This window comes from Fomitopsis serialis, assembly GCF_022376445.1.
Source record: "Fomitopsis serialis strain Sig1Antser10 chromosome Unknown B0H18scaffold_45, whole genome shotgun sequence".
Taxonomy (NCBI): Eukaryota; Fungi; Basidiomycota; class Agaricomycetes; order Polyporales; family Fomitopsidaceae; genus Fomitopsis; species Fomitopsis serialis.
The window spans coordinates 1-15,885 of NW_025955005.1; the positions used below are offsets into that span (position 1 = coordinate 1).

The 15,885-nt window shown below is 54.4% G+C and overlaps 5 protein-coding genes across 5 annotated transcripts; 3 read left to right on the top strand and 2 right to left on the bottom strand.

Moving 5' to 3' along the window:
- Nucleotides 1–2,591: 2,591 nt before the first annotated feature.
- B0H18DRAFT_1120249 (cytochrome P450) lies at nucleotides 2,592–4,748 on the top strand (the record flags this gene model as incomplete). The annotated part of the gene is made up of 12 exons (XM_048034079.1): nucleotides 2,592–2,666; nucleotides 2,723–2,843; nucleotides 2,901–3,048; nucleotides 3,100–3,186; nucleotides 3,241–3,355; nucleotides 3,406–3,578; nucleotides 3,637–3,820; nucleotides 3,878–3,914; nucleotides 3,965–4,077; nucleotides 4,128–4,194; nucleotides 4,256–4,384; nucleotides 4,441–4,748. The coding sequence occupies 12 exons, from the start codon at nucleotides 2,592–2,594 to the stop codon at nucleotides 4,746–4,748; spliced, it is 1,557 nt and encodes a 518-aa protein (XP_047892030.1).
- A 1,296-nt stretch (nucleotides 4,749–6,044) lies between these two features.
- B0H18DRAFT_1095236 (NAD(P)-binding protein) lies at nucleotides 6,045–7,873 on the top strand (the record flags this gene model as incomplete). The annotated part of the gene is made up of 8 exons (XM_048032412.1): nucleotides 6,045–6,218; nucleotides 6,271–6,340; nucleotides 6,401–6,509; nucleotides 6,574–6,720; nucleotides 6,773–6,966; nucleotides 7,023–7,188; nucleotides 7,247–7,311; nucleotides 7,373–7,873. The coding sequence occupies 8 exons, from the start codon at nucleotides 6,045–6,047 to the stop codon at nucleotides 7,561–7,563; spliced, it is 1,116 nt and encodes a 371-aa protein (XP_047892031.1). The 3' UTR covers nucleotides 7,564–7,873.
- Nucleotides 7,874–8,070: 197 nt separating this feature from the next.
- B0H18DRAFT_1014107 (exonuclease V) lies at nucleotides 8,071–10,652 on the top strand. The gene is made up of 8 exons (XM_048029134.1): nucleotides 8,071–8,357; nucleotides 8,417–8,535; nucleotides 8,594–8,744; nucleotides 8,791–8,876; nucleotides 8,931–8,982; nucleotides 9,033–9,086; nucleotides 9,138–10,381; nucleotides 10,442–10,652. Exons 1-8 carry the CDS (start codon nucleotides 8,097–8,099, stop codon nucleotides 10,518–10,520), a joined length of 2,046 nt encoding a protein of 681 aa, XP_047892032.1. The 5' UTR covers nucleotides 8,071–8,096; the 3' UTR covers nucleotides 10,521–10,652.
- On the bottom strand, nucleotides 10,653–12,565 carry B0H18DRAFT_1014111 (uncharacterized protein). Its single transcript, XM_048029135.1, has 5 exons — nucleotides 12,308–12,565; nucleotides 11,678–12,248; nucleotides 11,307–11,625; nucleotides 11,157–11,243; nucleotides 10,653–11,084 (listed from the first exon to the last, which is right to left on the bottom strand). The coding sequence occupies exons 2-5, from the start codon at nucleotides 12,217–12,219 to the stop codon at nucleotides 10,770–10,772; spliced, it is 1,263 nt and encodes a 420-aa protein (XP_047892033.1). The 5' UTR covers nucleotides 12,220–12,248; nucleotides 12,308–12,565; the 3' UTR covers nucleotides 10,653–10,769.
- A 264-nt stretch (nucleotides 12,566–12,829) lies between these two features.
- B0H18DRAFT_1120253 (uncharacterized protein) lies at nucleotides 12,830–15,474 on the bottom strand (the record flags this gene model as incomplete). The annotated part of the gene is made up of 5 exons (XM_048034080.1): nucleotides 12,830–13,691; nucleotides 13,749–13,837; nucleotides 13,895–14,468; nucleotides 14,525–14,660; nucleotides 15,054–15,474. The coding sequence occupies 5 exons, from the start codon at nucleotides 15,472–15,474 to the stop codon at nucleotides 12,830–12,832; spliced, it is 2,082 nt and encodes a 693-aa protein (XP_047892034.1).
- Between the last annotated feature and the right edge of the window lie 411 nt (nucleotides 15,475–15,885).

Below are 15,885 nucleotides of genomic sequence, written 5' to 3' on the forward strand. Positions count from 1 at the left end.
CTCTGGAGGGTAGGACTGCCTGTACATACATCCCGAATACCAAATCATGGCCCATAACCCGGTAGGCATATCGTGAACACTGTGCGCGAGGGGCTCAAGGGAGGCGCAGGGAAAGGTCTCGGTGACAACACGGTCCACGGGCAATTAAGGCGAGGAAGACTTGCGGACGGAGAGGTAAAGTGCGCCATCATGCGACATTCGGGGCATGCGTGGGCGCCGTTGCAAGAAGGCTCAATAGGCGTCCACCATTCACGTTGCACCCGCGGATGGCCGCTCTTCCGTCCCGAGCTGCCACAAATAAATTGCGAAAGGAGATGCATCAAACCGCGCCATGCATTGACTAGAGGCACATTCGTCAGTGCCATGTCGTGCGAGGCCGGTCAAAAAATGGCATCGTACCAGGGGATGTGGGAAAGAGGCACCCATTTGTTGAGCTTATTCGGCTCCAGCCCGAGGAGACATGAGCCTATACGCGACAGAGCAGTGGACTTGCGTGGTTAGGAAGGTAGCTTGACAGCAAACGTCATATTCAAATCCCAGAGTACTGAGTAACCTGGAAGCTGTACTAGCGTATGGGCACAGAGTACGCGCCTTGAAGATGAACGGGTCTTGTTCGGCGCCCGTGACGCGTATTTTCGCTGCCGGGATCGATGTACCGTACACAAGAGAAATATGATGCAAAAGACGTACGGCACTCTGGGATTGAAATGTTGTTCCAAATGGATGTAGACTTACATTGCATGGTGTCCCACAGCTGAGAGCAGGGTAGACATGAAGAAGCTGTATGTACTGCTTGAGCGGTCCCAATACAAGGTATGGCAGCTCGGGTTGTCCGCCGCGCCGATCCAACGTACGCATCTCGACTTGCTCTGGCAGGCAACGGTGACAGCGGTTACGGAGGGAATATATACGGAAATGACGACAAACCAATGATTGCGCCCAAACTGCATCCAACTCAATTTTCAGGTTTACGATAGACAATGATCCGCAGATAACGAGTGTGCATAATGAGAGAGGTTCGGTGACGGTACCGTCACGACTGCAGGGCGTAGCGGTGGCCCCAGTCAACGTTCAATGTCGCCGGCACAGCCACAGCGGATGCTATTTCCTAATCTGGCATGTTTGAACTACTTCAAGTTAGCGCCGCGACGCGACTACTGGCATTGACAAAACGTTCACGGGCCACTGGGCACTTGGTGAAATCTACTTGTTGATATGTGCCCCCGATAGGTGCCTCTGTTCGCTTCGCAAAGAAGCACAGCAGTATGCCATCCACTTCTACCGCGAACTACCCGAACGTGAGTTTCGAAGTATCATTTCGGGTGCAGATAGGCTCGTCACTCAGACTCTCCGTACTAATATGTCCATACTATCCGGGTACGTTCGTTTGTTTTGTATGTATGTGCAGAGGAATTGATTGGTAAGTACCCACAAATGCGTCTTCCAACAGTCGGTTTTATGTCGCCTCCAAGGATATCGTCTCGGAAGTATGGCGACCTATGGCGACTCAGCACACAGGCAGCCAGCCGAGCCGCTCAGATTTGTGTCATGCTTTGACGCAACGAGTCACAAATTCACCTACTAATCTAACTTAGTATTGCAGGACATCACCCGGTGCTAACTTAGAGCTATGCCCGCGCAGCTCAGCTATGGCTTGAACGCCGAGGCTGCGTGAACCCCGCTGGCAAGTCCACCGCCATGTGGCTTGGCAATGCCATTGCCACTGGCACTTTGTTGGAACTGCATCATTTCCCTCAATTCGCAAAGGGAGAGCCACGTTCTCCCTTATCTCCAGATTCAAATGACGCACGGCCTACCGTGCCGTCGCTGTTGTTGAGCCGAATTGTGGCACGAACTCGTACACCCTTTCCAATCTGGCGGTGCGTTTGCTGTTTCGCGCCGGTGGTAGCAGATCTGACGCAGCCCCGAACGACCAGAAAACCCGAACAGTGCATAACAAATTACGTCGTGTTGGCCTGTTTGCTCCGATGTATGCTGGAAATACCGGTCTGTCAACTGCTTTTGTACAATAGCAGTCTACCAATGCACCCGAGGTACATCTCTCCAAATTCTGTGCCGATGGGCAATGACAGGGAGACTAATCAGTCATTCTGGAGATACGTTGTCCAATGTCGGAACATGCGAAGCATTTCAGTACGGGCCTCGTACTACATACGTATGGATGTCGTAGGAGAACATACCAGGAACGATTCGGTCTTCGCTTCACTCAAGACACCCTTCCACCGGGAATGGAGGTTCTTTCAGTTACGCAGTCCTCTTACCACGATAACGGGATCTTCGTGATGAAGTCAGGCAAGTCGAAACTGGTCATACTTTCCGAATCACATACTAGAGTTCATCCCAGTAATGTATCAACCGAATGCGGTGTTGCGCAGGCCCTGGAAGCACATCTCGATGTCCACCGCGGAGCTCTAGGAGAATCGCAGCCCATCATGCCAGCCGTCACCTCGGACAGAACAGTGTCCGAGCTACGAACCCTGGTCTGACGGAAGCTATTGGCGTTCAATATAAAGCTCGTACCACGGCCTCGTGGATGTCGCAACGCTCTAGCCCCAGAGATTCTGTCAAACATGTGGGCGACGGTACTCCTCGTATTCGCGGTTCTGCTAGCGACGCAGACTGTGCAGTTCTTTCTCAACCTCAAGGTGCTGTTGTCCCTCGCCAACCTTCTATGCAGTATAAGTGCTCACATCACCCATAGAAAGTCAGTTATCTCCCTGGCTTCCGCACCGTCTTTTCGCAATTCTCCGTTTTCGGTGCCGCCATCCCTACGAATTACTTCCATCCCGGCCTCAACTGGATTTGGGAGTGGCGGCAGTCAGGTTCGTCTAGCCAGCGGAACACGAGCGTTGCATGAAGCTAACTCTGTTGATATAAAGTGTACAAGTACTACGGCACACGCACCATCTCCTACGTCCCCTTCATCGGCGAGCCTGTGATATGGACCTCGTCTATGGAAGTGGCAAAGCAGCTCCTCGCAGGCGATTCAAGACTCATTAAGGCACCCTCCGCGCTGGTCCCCCTCCTGTACGTTCCGTATGATCACCTGGAATTGTGCGCGCTGACGCCGCCTTGCAGTCTTTGGGGTGACAGCGTACTGACCGCGAACCATGAAGCGTACAAGAAGCATCGCAGGGTGGTTGGACCCGCATTCTCTAGCAATACGTGCGTGTCCAGCAACAGCGACGTACACCCGTCGGCTAACGCTCTGCACTGCAGTTATGCTCTGGTCGCACGAGAGACTGTCAGGTGGTATCATGAGATGGTTGAAGGCGAGAACTGGATCAAGCAAGGTACCTTTACGATCGAGTCTCTGGAGCAGTCCATGCTCAAGGTATACTTCCTTCGCACCGTCATATGCCCATGTCTGACTATGTGACACAGTTCACCCTGGGCGTGTTGTCGAGGACGTCGTTCAACTACCGGTACCCATGGGCCACTTCAGGAGACAGCAGCGGCGTGCCTTTCGAGCGGGCGTTGACGACAATTCTGACCATGAAGGACGTGATCATCCGCCTTGCTACACCGAATTGGGCGTATAAGCTTCCCATCGAACGGTATGCCTCCCAAGTCCCCTCTGTCGAGCTGCTCCGTTTCACTTACAGCGTCACTCAGCATTCGACGCGTGGACGACGCCTACCGCAAGCTCGGAGCACTCATGCGCTCCTTCGTTACCTCCAAGAAAGAGGAGCTTGCGTCGACCACGGAAGACATGGAGCCTCTGCGGAGCGATCTGCTGACCCGGCTCGTCTCTGCGAGTGAGGCGGAGGGCAAGAACGGGCTAGACGACTCTGAAGTTGTATGTATTCCTCGACTTCAATGCTTTGCCATGCCCAGTGACTCATGATATCCGTAGATCGGCAATGTCTTCAGCTTCTTGTTTGCAGGGCACGGTGAGGCTCGCGCTGATTTATCACGTTCACTTGTCTGACGAGAGACGCAGAAACAACTGCACATACGGTGGCGGCAGCACTGGCTCTTCTGGCTCTGCACGAAGACGAGCAGGAGAAAGCTGTCAAGGCCATCCACGAAGCTCTGCCTGACGGGCGCGATCCGGTGAGTGCATGCATGAAACGTCACTGACATCGCTCATTGAGTATTCGCAGACATTCGACGATTTTGCCAAGTTGGAAAAGGTCCTCGCTTGCTTCCACGAAGCAGGAAGGATGTTCCGTAAGTGTTCCTCCACACTAGTCACTTGAGTTGTCCTTCTAATCGCCCTGTTTCGGTTCAGCTGGCGGCGCCATCGTGACGCGAGACACTATCGATACGTTCGTTCTGAAGGTGCCTGACGAGAGAGGCGATGAGAAGACACTCGTCGTTCCGCCTAACATGCGCATCATGATTGACATGGTTGGCGTCCGTAAGTCGATTGCGCTCTCGCCCCGAAGCCACTCAAACCCATTCGCGTCCGCACAGACTACGACCCGCGCCTTTACCCCGACCCCGAGCGATACGACCCGTCGCGCTGGTACGGCGTGACACAGGAGACGGACTTCACGTACTTCGGACTCGGCCCCCGGGCGTGCCTGGGCAGGAAGTTCGCGCTCGTCGTCGCCATGTCCCTCATGACCAGTCTCCTGCGGGACTGGAAGTTTACCGTGCCTCTGAAGCTAGGCGAGACGAAGGAACAGTGGCGCGAGCGGATCATGCAGGGCAAGTATGCTGGTCTTGGTTTCGGCGTGCACCATATTCCCGTGAAGATGACGAGGAGAGTTAAGGCATGAGGCACCCGCTTGTAGGTCCGCGACATTGTCCCCAGCTCTGCGTGTACCACTTCCGGCGCGCTGGCAAAGCGGGTTACTTATTCGGTAGTTGCAACATCAACCTTCGACTATACTAGTCTCATCGGCCCCGCACATTCACCCCGATAGAGCTAACTTGAACCTAACTTAGTAGAGGTCCTCTTCCCGCACCCTTGTACATAGATGTGGCCTTTGTCTTGACTGCGCCTTATGACTGAATCACGGACGTCGACTCTGACAACCGAACCCAAATATGCTGTCTGAAGGACGATGCCTCTCGACAATTTAAGGTGTCGACAAGACCTCATCGACGCGACCAAACCTCACTGCGGAGAACCGTGTTGTATCCCGTGTATCGATGATGCTGGACGGACTTGAGGAAGCAGAAGAGGGCTTCCAGCTGATGAGGAAGAGGCAGAAGTTTGGCAAGATGGTCAAGAAGACTCGCCATGGCGATGTTCCTGAACAGAAAAGCGTAGGTTCGGTCATGCACCCTACTGCTAGACAGTCTGGAATGAGGATATCGTTGCCACTGGGCTTCCGCGCATACGTAGAAGCATTGCTATAGACTGATCGATGTTTAGAACGCACGGGCGAGGAGAGAGGTATTCGTGTTCCGGCCACGGTCAACATGAAGTGGTTAGAGGTCTGAGCTTCATGCAGTCGTACTGTCATAGAAAGGCCCGGATACAAGAGGTGTCTTGAGCCTCATGGGGTATGAATTGCAACTACCTGCACACACTTTGCAAATGAGGCCCGCCTGAGGTAAGATACTTCCTAATAGTAACACACGTCGTGAACCTGGCGCCTGGGAGAGAAGTTGGGACGTTCGCTCGCCTTCGCCGCGTCTGCCGTGATCCCCATTATCGCAGCAGGACAACAGCGTGGCGTTGTACAATACAGAAGTGCGATTGGGACCAGTCTGCGGACGGAAACACCAGGACTGCAGATAGCAGCAGACGTCTGCGGCCCGTACATAGCAATATCTATGACTCGCATGTCCGTTAGCCAAGGAGATCTTTCGCCAATTAGAATAGGTCTTCACTGGCTTCTTTGTCCGGAGGTTTGACTGAGTACTCGTTCGGGGTCTCTTGACAGCCGCTACAGATCCACCGGCCATACATTCCCTATTGCCCATCACAGTCTTGACACCCGCAACGCTGTTCGCCACCGCCAGAGGCCGATATGGTGGCTATTCACTGTCAATGAGATATATATAAGCCCATGCGGACGTAAGGCGTGAGGATACTGACCGACGAAGACGACGCCCGCGCGACGATGGCAAGCTCAGAGCTGCCCCCCACTTCATCGAAGACCCTCATTTTACGCAGAGCAACTGAAGGCTCTGTACCGGCCTACCATGACGCTGTGCTTGAGGACAAGGCGATACCTCCGCTACAGGAAGGACAGGTACTCGTCAAAATCAACGCTGCAGGTTTCAACGCCAGAGATGTATGTGGTCCATGCCTCACTGTTCATATACCCCTCTGAACGGCGCCGATAGCTGTGGTTGCGTCTTGGTATGTATGGGCCTGGCACTGAGTTTGACAGTCCTTTAGGAGCGGATGGAGCAGGTGCGAGCTTCAGCTGACATGACCTCGCAGTAGGAGAAAACGGTGACGTCCATTGGCTAGGTGTTGTGGTCGCCACCGGAGACGCGGATGACCAGTTGTTGAACAAACGAGTATTTCTGCTCCCCATGCGCGGCTGGGATAAGCACCCTGACGCCCCTGAATCGCCGAAGTGCGTACTCCGATTTCCTTGACGATAGAAGTGCTGGAGCTGACATCCGTACGTTGCCGCAAAGCTTTGCTGTGATAGGCGGCACCAAAGTGCACGTTGGCACATTCACGCAATATGTAGTCGTCGACAGAAGCGAAGTTATCCCTACACCTGAACACCTCGACGATGTTCACGCTGCAGCGTGGCCAATCAGCGGGTTGACAGCGTGGAGGTGAGCTTACTGACCCCTTTACTTTCCCGCAGTTGCACTGAAGACGACACAGATCCGCTGTTGTGTACGGCAAAGTCAATCAGGGCGATAATGTGCTCATAACGGGGATCGGAGGTGGCGTAGCAGTGCTTGCCCTGCAGATCTGTCTTGCGCGTGGGGCGACCGTCTACGTCACGAGCGGCTCGGATGAGAACATTCGGCGGGCCATAGGGCTTGGGGCCAAGGCCGGAGTGAACTATAAAAATGGTAAGCCTCCTTTACCTATGTCCGCCTTCTGACTGCTAACGCAGACCACAAAATAGAGGATTGGATCAACCAGCTTACCAAGAAGCTCGAAGAAAGTGGCGCCGAAGAAGGGAAGGCAGAGAAAGTGCTTTTGAGTGCCGTTATTGACTGCGTCGGGGGAGACATCATGGTGAAGACGGGCCCTATCCTCAAGAGCGGTGGCCGAGTAGTGTTGTACGGAATGTACGTGTGGACAGCAATCTAGTAGGTCGAACCGGCACTGGCTGATGGTATTCTCCAGGACCACACCGCCATATCAGACGATCTATGCCGCATCTCATTATACGAAGTGTCAACAAATATGCGGTAAGCTTCCGGTACCTACTCACCATCGGTATCCTTGTTCACGTCCACCTGACTCGTCAAGGTGTCATGATGGGATCCCGGCAAGACCTCATCGACGCGACCAACTTCATTGCGGAGCACCGTGTTGTACCCCACGTATCGTTGGTGCTAGACGGCCTTGAGGAAGCAGAAGAGGGCTTCGAGCTCATGAGGAAGAGGCAGAAGTTTGGCAAGATGGTTATGAGGATCCGTCACGGCGACGTTTCTGCATAGAGGAGGGCCGTTTCAGTCATACTTACTATCGGGCGGTCTTGGATAGACCACGGCCATCGGTCTCGCGCATACGTAGACGCATTGGAATACACCGAAAGTTGCGTAGTGGTTGACAGGCAGTGACCATCCTTCATCAGATATTCGCTCACAACTCGACCATGTTGACCGACACCGCGGTGACTGACTGCCACATGGTGTCGGCTCCTGCGGGTCTTGAATGTGAACGACGGTAATAAGAGGGCATTAGAACGGCTTCGACTTCACTCGACCCAAAGAGCCTGCTCGGGGGTGATTCGATGCTGTGAAGAGCAGCTGGAAGTGAGAGATTCAGCTCATTCAACTGTGACACACTGGCAGTGGCACCGGTGTCTGCAGTCGGCAGCACGTGATCGCGACAACACGCGTCGCGTCGGTTTGTTGGAGATCGTTTTTGTTTGCGACTCTCAGGGGCTGTGGTTAGTTGTTCTCCTCCTTCCTGCGACTGTCCTGCACTCACATCGCGTTCAGAATGTCAGAAATAGAAGACGAATACGATGCATATTACTCGCCGGTGGATCTCGAAGGTGTCTGCTTGTCCCAAAGTCCTCGCGCCGACCTACCGCACGCGGTCTCGGAACCTGCTTCACAGTCTACAGCACCTGAGACTTCTGACGACGAGTTCGACGCATACGACTTCTCAGAGTTTACGGCGGCAGACCTCGCGCAGATCGACGCTACACTTAGTAATAACGCCGCCTCTATTCCAAACGCCCCATATGCGCCGAACAACAACCATGACGGCAACAAACCAGGAGGTCCTGTGATTGAAATCAAGCTGGAGGCGGAGCCTGCTGACTTCTCTGCATATGTGAAGGCATCGACGAGGGACGTTCCGCCATATCGCCCGCCAGTGCGCGATACCCGCAGCCCCTTCCGACGGTTTCGAAGTTGGAATAAGCACTTCTCTGTGTCCGATTTAGTGGGTCCCGCTTGGTATGCATCCCGAAGTGACATCCAGGGATCCATGCCTCATTCTGCCATCTGCCTACAGGTGCGAAGTGCAGTTTGACTATGGCCTCCGGCAGAAGCGACACTTGAAACCTGAGCAGAGGCCGGAATCATTCGTGACGGACGAAGGCAAGACTATCAGTGTAGACAAGGGTGTCGCACAACAGAACCATCGTGTCATTACTCGTGGGCAGGTTTGTGTCTTCTCGTGGGACATCAGCAGAAATTTACATCCCTCAGTCGGTCCATAAAGTTTTGGAGCGTGAAGTGCGCCCGGAAGAAGTACAGATTGAGATCACGACCCAGGAGGAACGCTGGGGATTACGGTATGTTGATCAATGTGTACATGTCGAGCACGATCTCCTCACACCACGCGACAGCCTCGTGAACATGCTAGCATGCCTCGACTCGCTCATGGAATCTGGCCTCTCTGTAGCTATCACGCTTCTCTCGTGGCTTGTCATAGCTTAACGCCCTCGCAGCGCGAAATGCCCGTATTCGGCATCGTACACGACCAAATCGTCGTCGGGATTATCGTGAGTCCTTCGTCAGTATGTTTTTGACCATCCACCAAACATATTCCTCAGGATGAGCTGGTCCGCAAATCTGCACCGCCATCAACCCCACCTCCAGAGCAGAAGCGCCGCAAAGTCCGCCCTCCTGGAAGCGGAAAGGGCGTAAACAAGCGTGCTTCCCCTTCTACCCCAACGAAGGGCAGCAGCAAGAAGTCGCGTCAAACGCCTGAGCTCTCGCAGCCTCAATTAACGTCGTACTTCCACGCAGCAGTGCAGGTACCAGAGCGGGATGACATCGAGTCTGTCTTTGCCGTGCGCTCACCAGCTGCTACGGAGGTCTCTACGCGACATACGGACCAGCAGACTCATCTCGACGTGGGAGACGATGGCCAGTTCATCGTTGCGCCCCCTTCGTCGTATATTATACACATCTCAGACACGAAGACGCGGCGCACACCGAGCCTCCCGCCTGACGAGGACACACTTTCCGCTCGCCTACAACTCATGCTCTACCACCGCTTGCTAAGCAGCCTCCTCCGCCCACCCTCACCGACGAAATCCAGGAAGACCTCCCAACCACTCACTGACTCCTCCCCGCCACCCATTGACTTCCCCGCAATATGGAAAAGGCTCAGCCTCGACCCGCAACGGACATTCTCCGCCACCTTCATGCACGATGCGGGTCTCCAAACCATCAAATGTCTGGACGACCTCACCGCGGCGTGGCACCACGCCGTCTCTGCGTTGCAAGTATCCGGCGTCGACCGGACGCTCACCGTCGTGTATCGCTTGCAGCCCTCTCATGCGCAGAGGGCGAGGATAATTCCCGATCAGGAGGCGGTAGATCTGGCTCGTGCGATTGAGGCAAGCCTGAACGAAGCGCCGCGCGTATGGGCTGGCGGCGACGACCAGCTCGCGCAGGCCATCACGGAGAGCATCAAGGAAACTGCTCTTGACAACGGGCAGGAGGACGCTGTCGCCGAGGTTGTGGGCGCAGTACCGGACACGCTGACCCCGAGTGCGGAAGACCTTGGCGGGAAGGAGGATACGTTGCGCAGAGAGACAACAGTTGCTCAAGACGACGACAAGTCTTCCGATGCGCGAGACACTACAGTAGAGCTGCAGGGTAACGACTCCGATGGCGAGGAAATGCAGATATCCGCTGCCGAGCTGGACGTGGAGGCGCGCATACTTGGGTCGAAAGAGTTCATGGTCGACGACAAGCTGCTGGACGACTACCTCGATAGCGTTCTGCAGTGGTGGCTCGGGCAGCGACCGCCAAAAGGCGTTGACATCGAGCTGACCCGGCGATGTTTGTGAGTCTATTGTGCCGCTTTATGCTGTACGCGTGTCTGACCGTGCGTGAATGCTGATAGGAACTGCGAGTACGTGGAGGGTTGCGAGTGGCGAGCTAAGAAGGCGATGGAGACTCGACAGAGCGTCTTGGATGCATGAGCGTGTCTACCGTGGGCAGTAGCGGACGGAAGTTGGTATGGTGTCTCACCAGTTGGATTTCGAAGGGATTATGGATATGTATGAACGTTCGGATGTACCTCGTGTTGTTGTTCTGCTATCGTTGCAAGATGTATGTAGTTGCCACCACAATATTGTCGCCATTGAGGTATCGTTCATTGTACATCGTGTATAACCGTATAAGTGAACACATCGTAGGACAGTAACAGCACCGATTTAAAAACAGGTTCATCAAGGATTGGGCCGCCTCAACCCTGAAATCAGTACCATGGACTCAATAACGGTCAAACCTGCGAGCTTTTGAAGGTCCTCTTCCAACTTGTCTTTGCGACTCTCCGAGATGAAGTCTCGCGTAGCGTCGATCATGGCCCCATTCTTCAACCCGATGCGCTCTAGCTTGCTGGCATACACCTCTGGCGACAGCCTCAGAGATTCGAGATACCGCCTGACGTCAGGATCTACGTTTTGATGGATGGCAGATAATGGGTCTGAAGGAGCCACTGGAATCGAAGACTCGCCACCAGCCGCGCGTGATGACGAGGAAACCTTGCTGTTATTTCCTACGACAGGAGGAGATTTCTGGCGTAGCATCATCGGCCTGCCTGATGATGACCAGACGAAGGTGTCGGCGACAAAGGTCTCCAGTTGCTCTGATTGCGAGGATGGCGCGGATGTGCCCATACCCGGGCCGACATTACCAGAGACCTGTCCATCCGCGTTAAGACTTAATGCTCCACTCTTCTAAGGCCAAACAATGCCTGCACTCACTGCAGTAGACGGCCTCGGGGTGGCCACATTGTTGTCACCATTTGGGCGTTGTTCTTTAGTTGATTGAGAGGTTGAGGGATTGGACGTTATACCCGGCGCGCGAACGTCTTGGGGAGACGAAGGTGAAGAGGACATAGTCTCTAGGATGGATTTCGACGTAGACGCAGTCTGCGGCAGCACTTCAGATGAGGTGATTGGCGGTCCAGCAACAGAGCGAGACATTGCATCTTTGGAGTGTCGCGACGAATTTTGTATTGGCGCAACAGCGCCATCAGATTCCGATTTGAGGCGCTTCAGACTCGGCTGCACAGGGTACTCTCTGTGTAACGATCAAGGTCAGATACCGCGTCAGAAATACGGGGGAGACATACCCATCGGGGACAGTGTGTCCAACGTTCTTCCTCTTTGAAGAGGTGCGGTGCACTCCACCGGGAATGGGAGGCTCTGAGTTGACTGGTTGAGAGACAGGACGGTCTGAGAAGGGCAGCAGAGGCTCCTCGAGAGGTTCCAGCTGCGGTTGAGGCGACGACGGCCCAAGAATGGGCGGAAGGCGGGGACGTGAGGGTCCACTAAAGTCACGAGGTTCGGGCAACTTTTTGACCTGCCGGACAGCTGTTGGGTCCACATCTGGCATGCCAATGGGAGGGAGGCGGGGACGCCCAGGGCCGGACCAATCGATATATTCACGCAGACCCGTGATGGGTGGTGCAGGTTTAAGAATTGGCTCAAGGCGCGGACGTCCGGCATAGTCCAGAGCTTTAGGCGGCGCTCCGGCCTCTCCTACGGCAGTTGTGTCCAGCTTTGCACCAATGCGACCCAAGCGCAAGCGTACAGGTCCAACGTGGTCGGGAGCTTGGTCGGGAGCGTCAGGTTTTCCCAATTCCATGGATCTCGTCCGCCGGCGACCAGTCATTGAGATGGATCGTAACTTGTCGTCCACTACTATGACATTTACTGTATGTTGGACATATGCTAGCTCTTGAACCCGAGTAACGACTCACCCAGTCTTTTGTGACTCGCCAAAGAGAAAGTGTACGTCCTGTGTCACCGCACTGAGTCTGGACATGAACTGAGGAGCTTTCGCCAAAGAGGCTCCGGGTCTCTCGAAGACCGATCGTTTGAATTCCAGTCGCGACTTGTAACTTCAGAAACAAGTACTGGAGCTCCAAAGAAGGAGCCTGAGATAGTAACAAGGACAGCCAGATGGCAGTTGTGGGCCAGGATGATTCAAGTTCGAGCTGGCAACGTCTCGATTTCCATACTGGGTCTGACAATCTCCGATCCGCTCGAGCTCCGACGTTCATTGACTGACTACTACTAGTAAGTTACTGGGTCATACTGCAATCATACTGTATCCTTCTCCGCATCGACGTTGCACAATGCAACGCGAGGGTCGGTCCCACTACCGTGCGCGAAATCTAGATCTAAGTACTACTAAGTTACCAGGATGGCAAGTACAGTTGAACATAGATGCAACCTACCGTTTGACTCAACTGTGCGTACGAAGTCCAATGGATCATTTCTCACCCATTCGCAGGTCGCCTCAATCCTGAGATGAGAATCATAGACTCGGCCACGGTCAACCCCGCCAACTTCTGGAGATCCTCCTCAAGTTTATCCTTGCGGCTATCGGGGACGAAGTTCTTCGTAGCATTCAGAATGATCCCGTTCTTTAAGCCGACGAGCTCTAGCTTGCTCGCATAGACCTCCGGCGGCAAGCCCAGCGACTTGACATATTGTGCGACATCAGGATCGATCCCTGTAGGAGCATTGGGCAGTGGATTGGGCAGGATAGTCTGGGCGGAATGGCTATCGTCGACACTTCCTTGATGCGGGCCTGCGAGGCCAGCTCCATTCCCTCCTGCGATGAGAGTCGGGGTTGCCCCTTTCACTGGAGCTGACAATCTCAAACCACTGGGCTCATGCCCTCTAGAGGATCCCCGCTGGTTCGCATCGGAAGGTGACGGCGACAGCACAGGCCGCTTGTGGGCAGAGGCAACATCGCAAGACGTCTCTTCATCCACACAGTTGGCCGAGTCCAGGCTCTGCCGGACAGCGCTCACTGTGCTTGGTGTAGCTCCGGAAGGGGGTGTCGCCATCCTGAAATTGCTGTAGGTCTGTGGATGTTCGGTGTCCATCATTGAGACAACTTTCCGGACTCGTGAAGCGTCACAGTGGCTGCCGTGGTCGGTCGGAGGCGAGGGTAGTTCGACCTCCAGCTTGCGACTGCGTGTAGAGCTGCTGACTCGGATCTGAGGGATTTTGCCGAGTGCGCCAGCACTGGAACGGGGAGAGGTCACAGCCACATCTGATACCTGTGCTGACGTCCTCGAGACGTCTGGCGCGAATTTGGTGCGCTTGGGCTCTAACTTCCCAGAGCGTTGCCTGAAGAAAGAACATTAGTTCTGTCGCATCCGTTTTTCGGCGCAAGTCATGACTCACTGCTCATCTGCGCATTCGCCGTCTTCGCCAATTTCACGTTTCCTCTTCGTCAGAGACACTTGACTACCATCAGGCACGAGTCGAGATTGCTGCATTGGTCGCGGTTCAAGTGAATTGGGTGAAGAACGAGGCAGGGGCTGCCTTACTAGGGTCTCAACGTGCGGGGCTGTACTGGTCGCCCTGTCTACGAGCAGAGCGCGTTTGATTGGCAGCGCACGCCGCGAAAGAGCGAATTCGAGTACCCTATGTTGTGAATGGAGTTTCAGAGGTGTTTCTGGTGACAGCCTGCTGTCGAGCAATGGGGTCGGGAAACGGGGCGACGCAGATGGTTTGCGTATGAACCGGGGTGGCTCGAGGGAGCGCTGAGATGCTACACCTATAGACGTACTCGGCGATGAACCGGATTGCGTCAACGGTGCTTGGGAAACCGGCAAATGCGCTGTCTGGAGTGGGAGCAAAGGTTGAGATCGTACTTGCATAATTTTGGGTTCAGCACTGCCGTTCGCAGAGCCCCCTGGTTCGGCTACCATCTCACGCGCAACTGGCGATTCCTCGAGGGTTCCCGCAACAGCAACAGCCAGAGGTACTGACTGGCGACGTGGACTCCGTGCGTCAGTTGGTGTGGGCGTGGCTCTCCGTGCGTCGATGGTGTTGAGCACCACACCTGTCTCGGCGTCCATTTGCAAGGCGAATTGTGCGTGAGAATGCCTCCGGGCCCCTCTGCACGGCAATTGTAAACTTCAGTTGAGTCGGAAGACCATGTAGCAGCCTCTTACCTTGCTGTACGAACACCTTTCATCTTCGCCTTTTCGGTCTGTGAACCGGTAGTCAAGATTTTGGATTTGATGATGCCGCTTATGTTAGCGCGAGACTGCTCTCGCGGTTCTTGCTTCTCATTTGGAGTGCATGACACTAATGGTGACAGCGAGCGCGGGGAGTTGATGGGGGTTAATGGGGACAGTGAGCGCGAAAAGTCGACGGGAGAACTGAGGTGAGATAAGGGGGACAGAGGGGATAATGAGTGAGGAGAGTGGGGGGACCTGTCGTCCAGATCAGCTTTCCTAGTGGTCATGCTCTTCAAGTCGTTGACAGACCTGGCGGCAACATAGCAAGTGAGCCAGAACTTGGTGCAGGGCGTGGTGCTGGATTGCTTCGACGACCCTCAGACCGTCCTGTAATCGCCATTGTGAAGCGACGACGACATCGAAGGACAATGTCCGGTGAGAGTGATGTTTGCACGTCTTCAGCGACGCAACAATTGTTAGTGCACATCGAGAGATATCCAGAAATCAGAATCGAACGTACATGGTGGTGCTTCATGGCGAAGTCTTGCAGACACCCTCCTCTCGAACAGACTGTCATATCCGGACCCAGGTTCCTTGTAATCCGAGTTTTCGTCGGCTTCTTCGCTCGAAGTTCCAACCTCATCGTCATCACTATCCTCCTCCTCCTTAGTCATGCAATCCCTGGTGTGGGCACTCGTGGTCGCCAAGCCTCCCGCGGGCACTGCAGCTGCATCAAAGGAATCAACATCGGTGACCACCGCATCCCACATCTTCAGATATGTGGTGTCTTCATCGAGGTCGTCGCGGCCACGTTCGTTTGCACAGATGCGGTGCACAGACCGGCGAGAGCAGTTGAGAAATTTAGCAATCTGCTTGAAAGACGCATGTTGCTCGTTGCGCATTCGCCTAATGACGGCACGCCTTACGCGGTCAATCTGCATCCTGTGTCTCGATGGTAAGACCAGTGAGAGCGCCCGCCGCCAGATGATCCTAGAGCCATCATCGAGGGGAGCACTCATCAGCATAGCTTATGGTAGTCAAAGACGGGAAATCGAACATACCGGTGTTTTTGGTTCGTATTGAGGAAGGGGCGTCTACACGCTATATCTGCATGCGGGCCCAATGCGGACCTAAAGGGAATAGGCATTCTTTTTCGGGGCCTTCTTTACATAGAGCACGAGTTGCTCAGAGCGCAAGCTCAAGCCCACTATTGCTATTGCGTCCGAATCGATTGATAAGTACATCACAATATTCACCGTGACGCCCGTAGACGAGACAATCTGGGAGTGGCAAGCACGATTGAATGTCAATATGGAAGCAATCAACTCGAATTATGCGCCAGTGTGAATGTG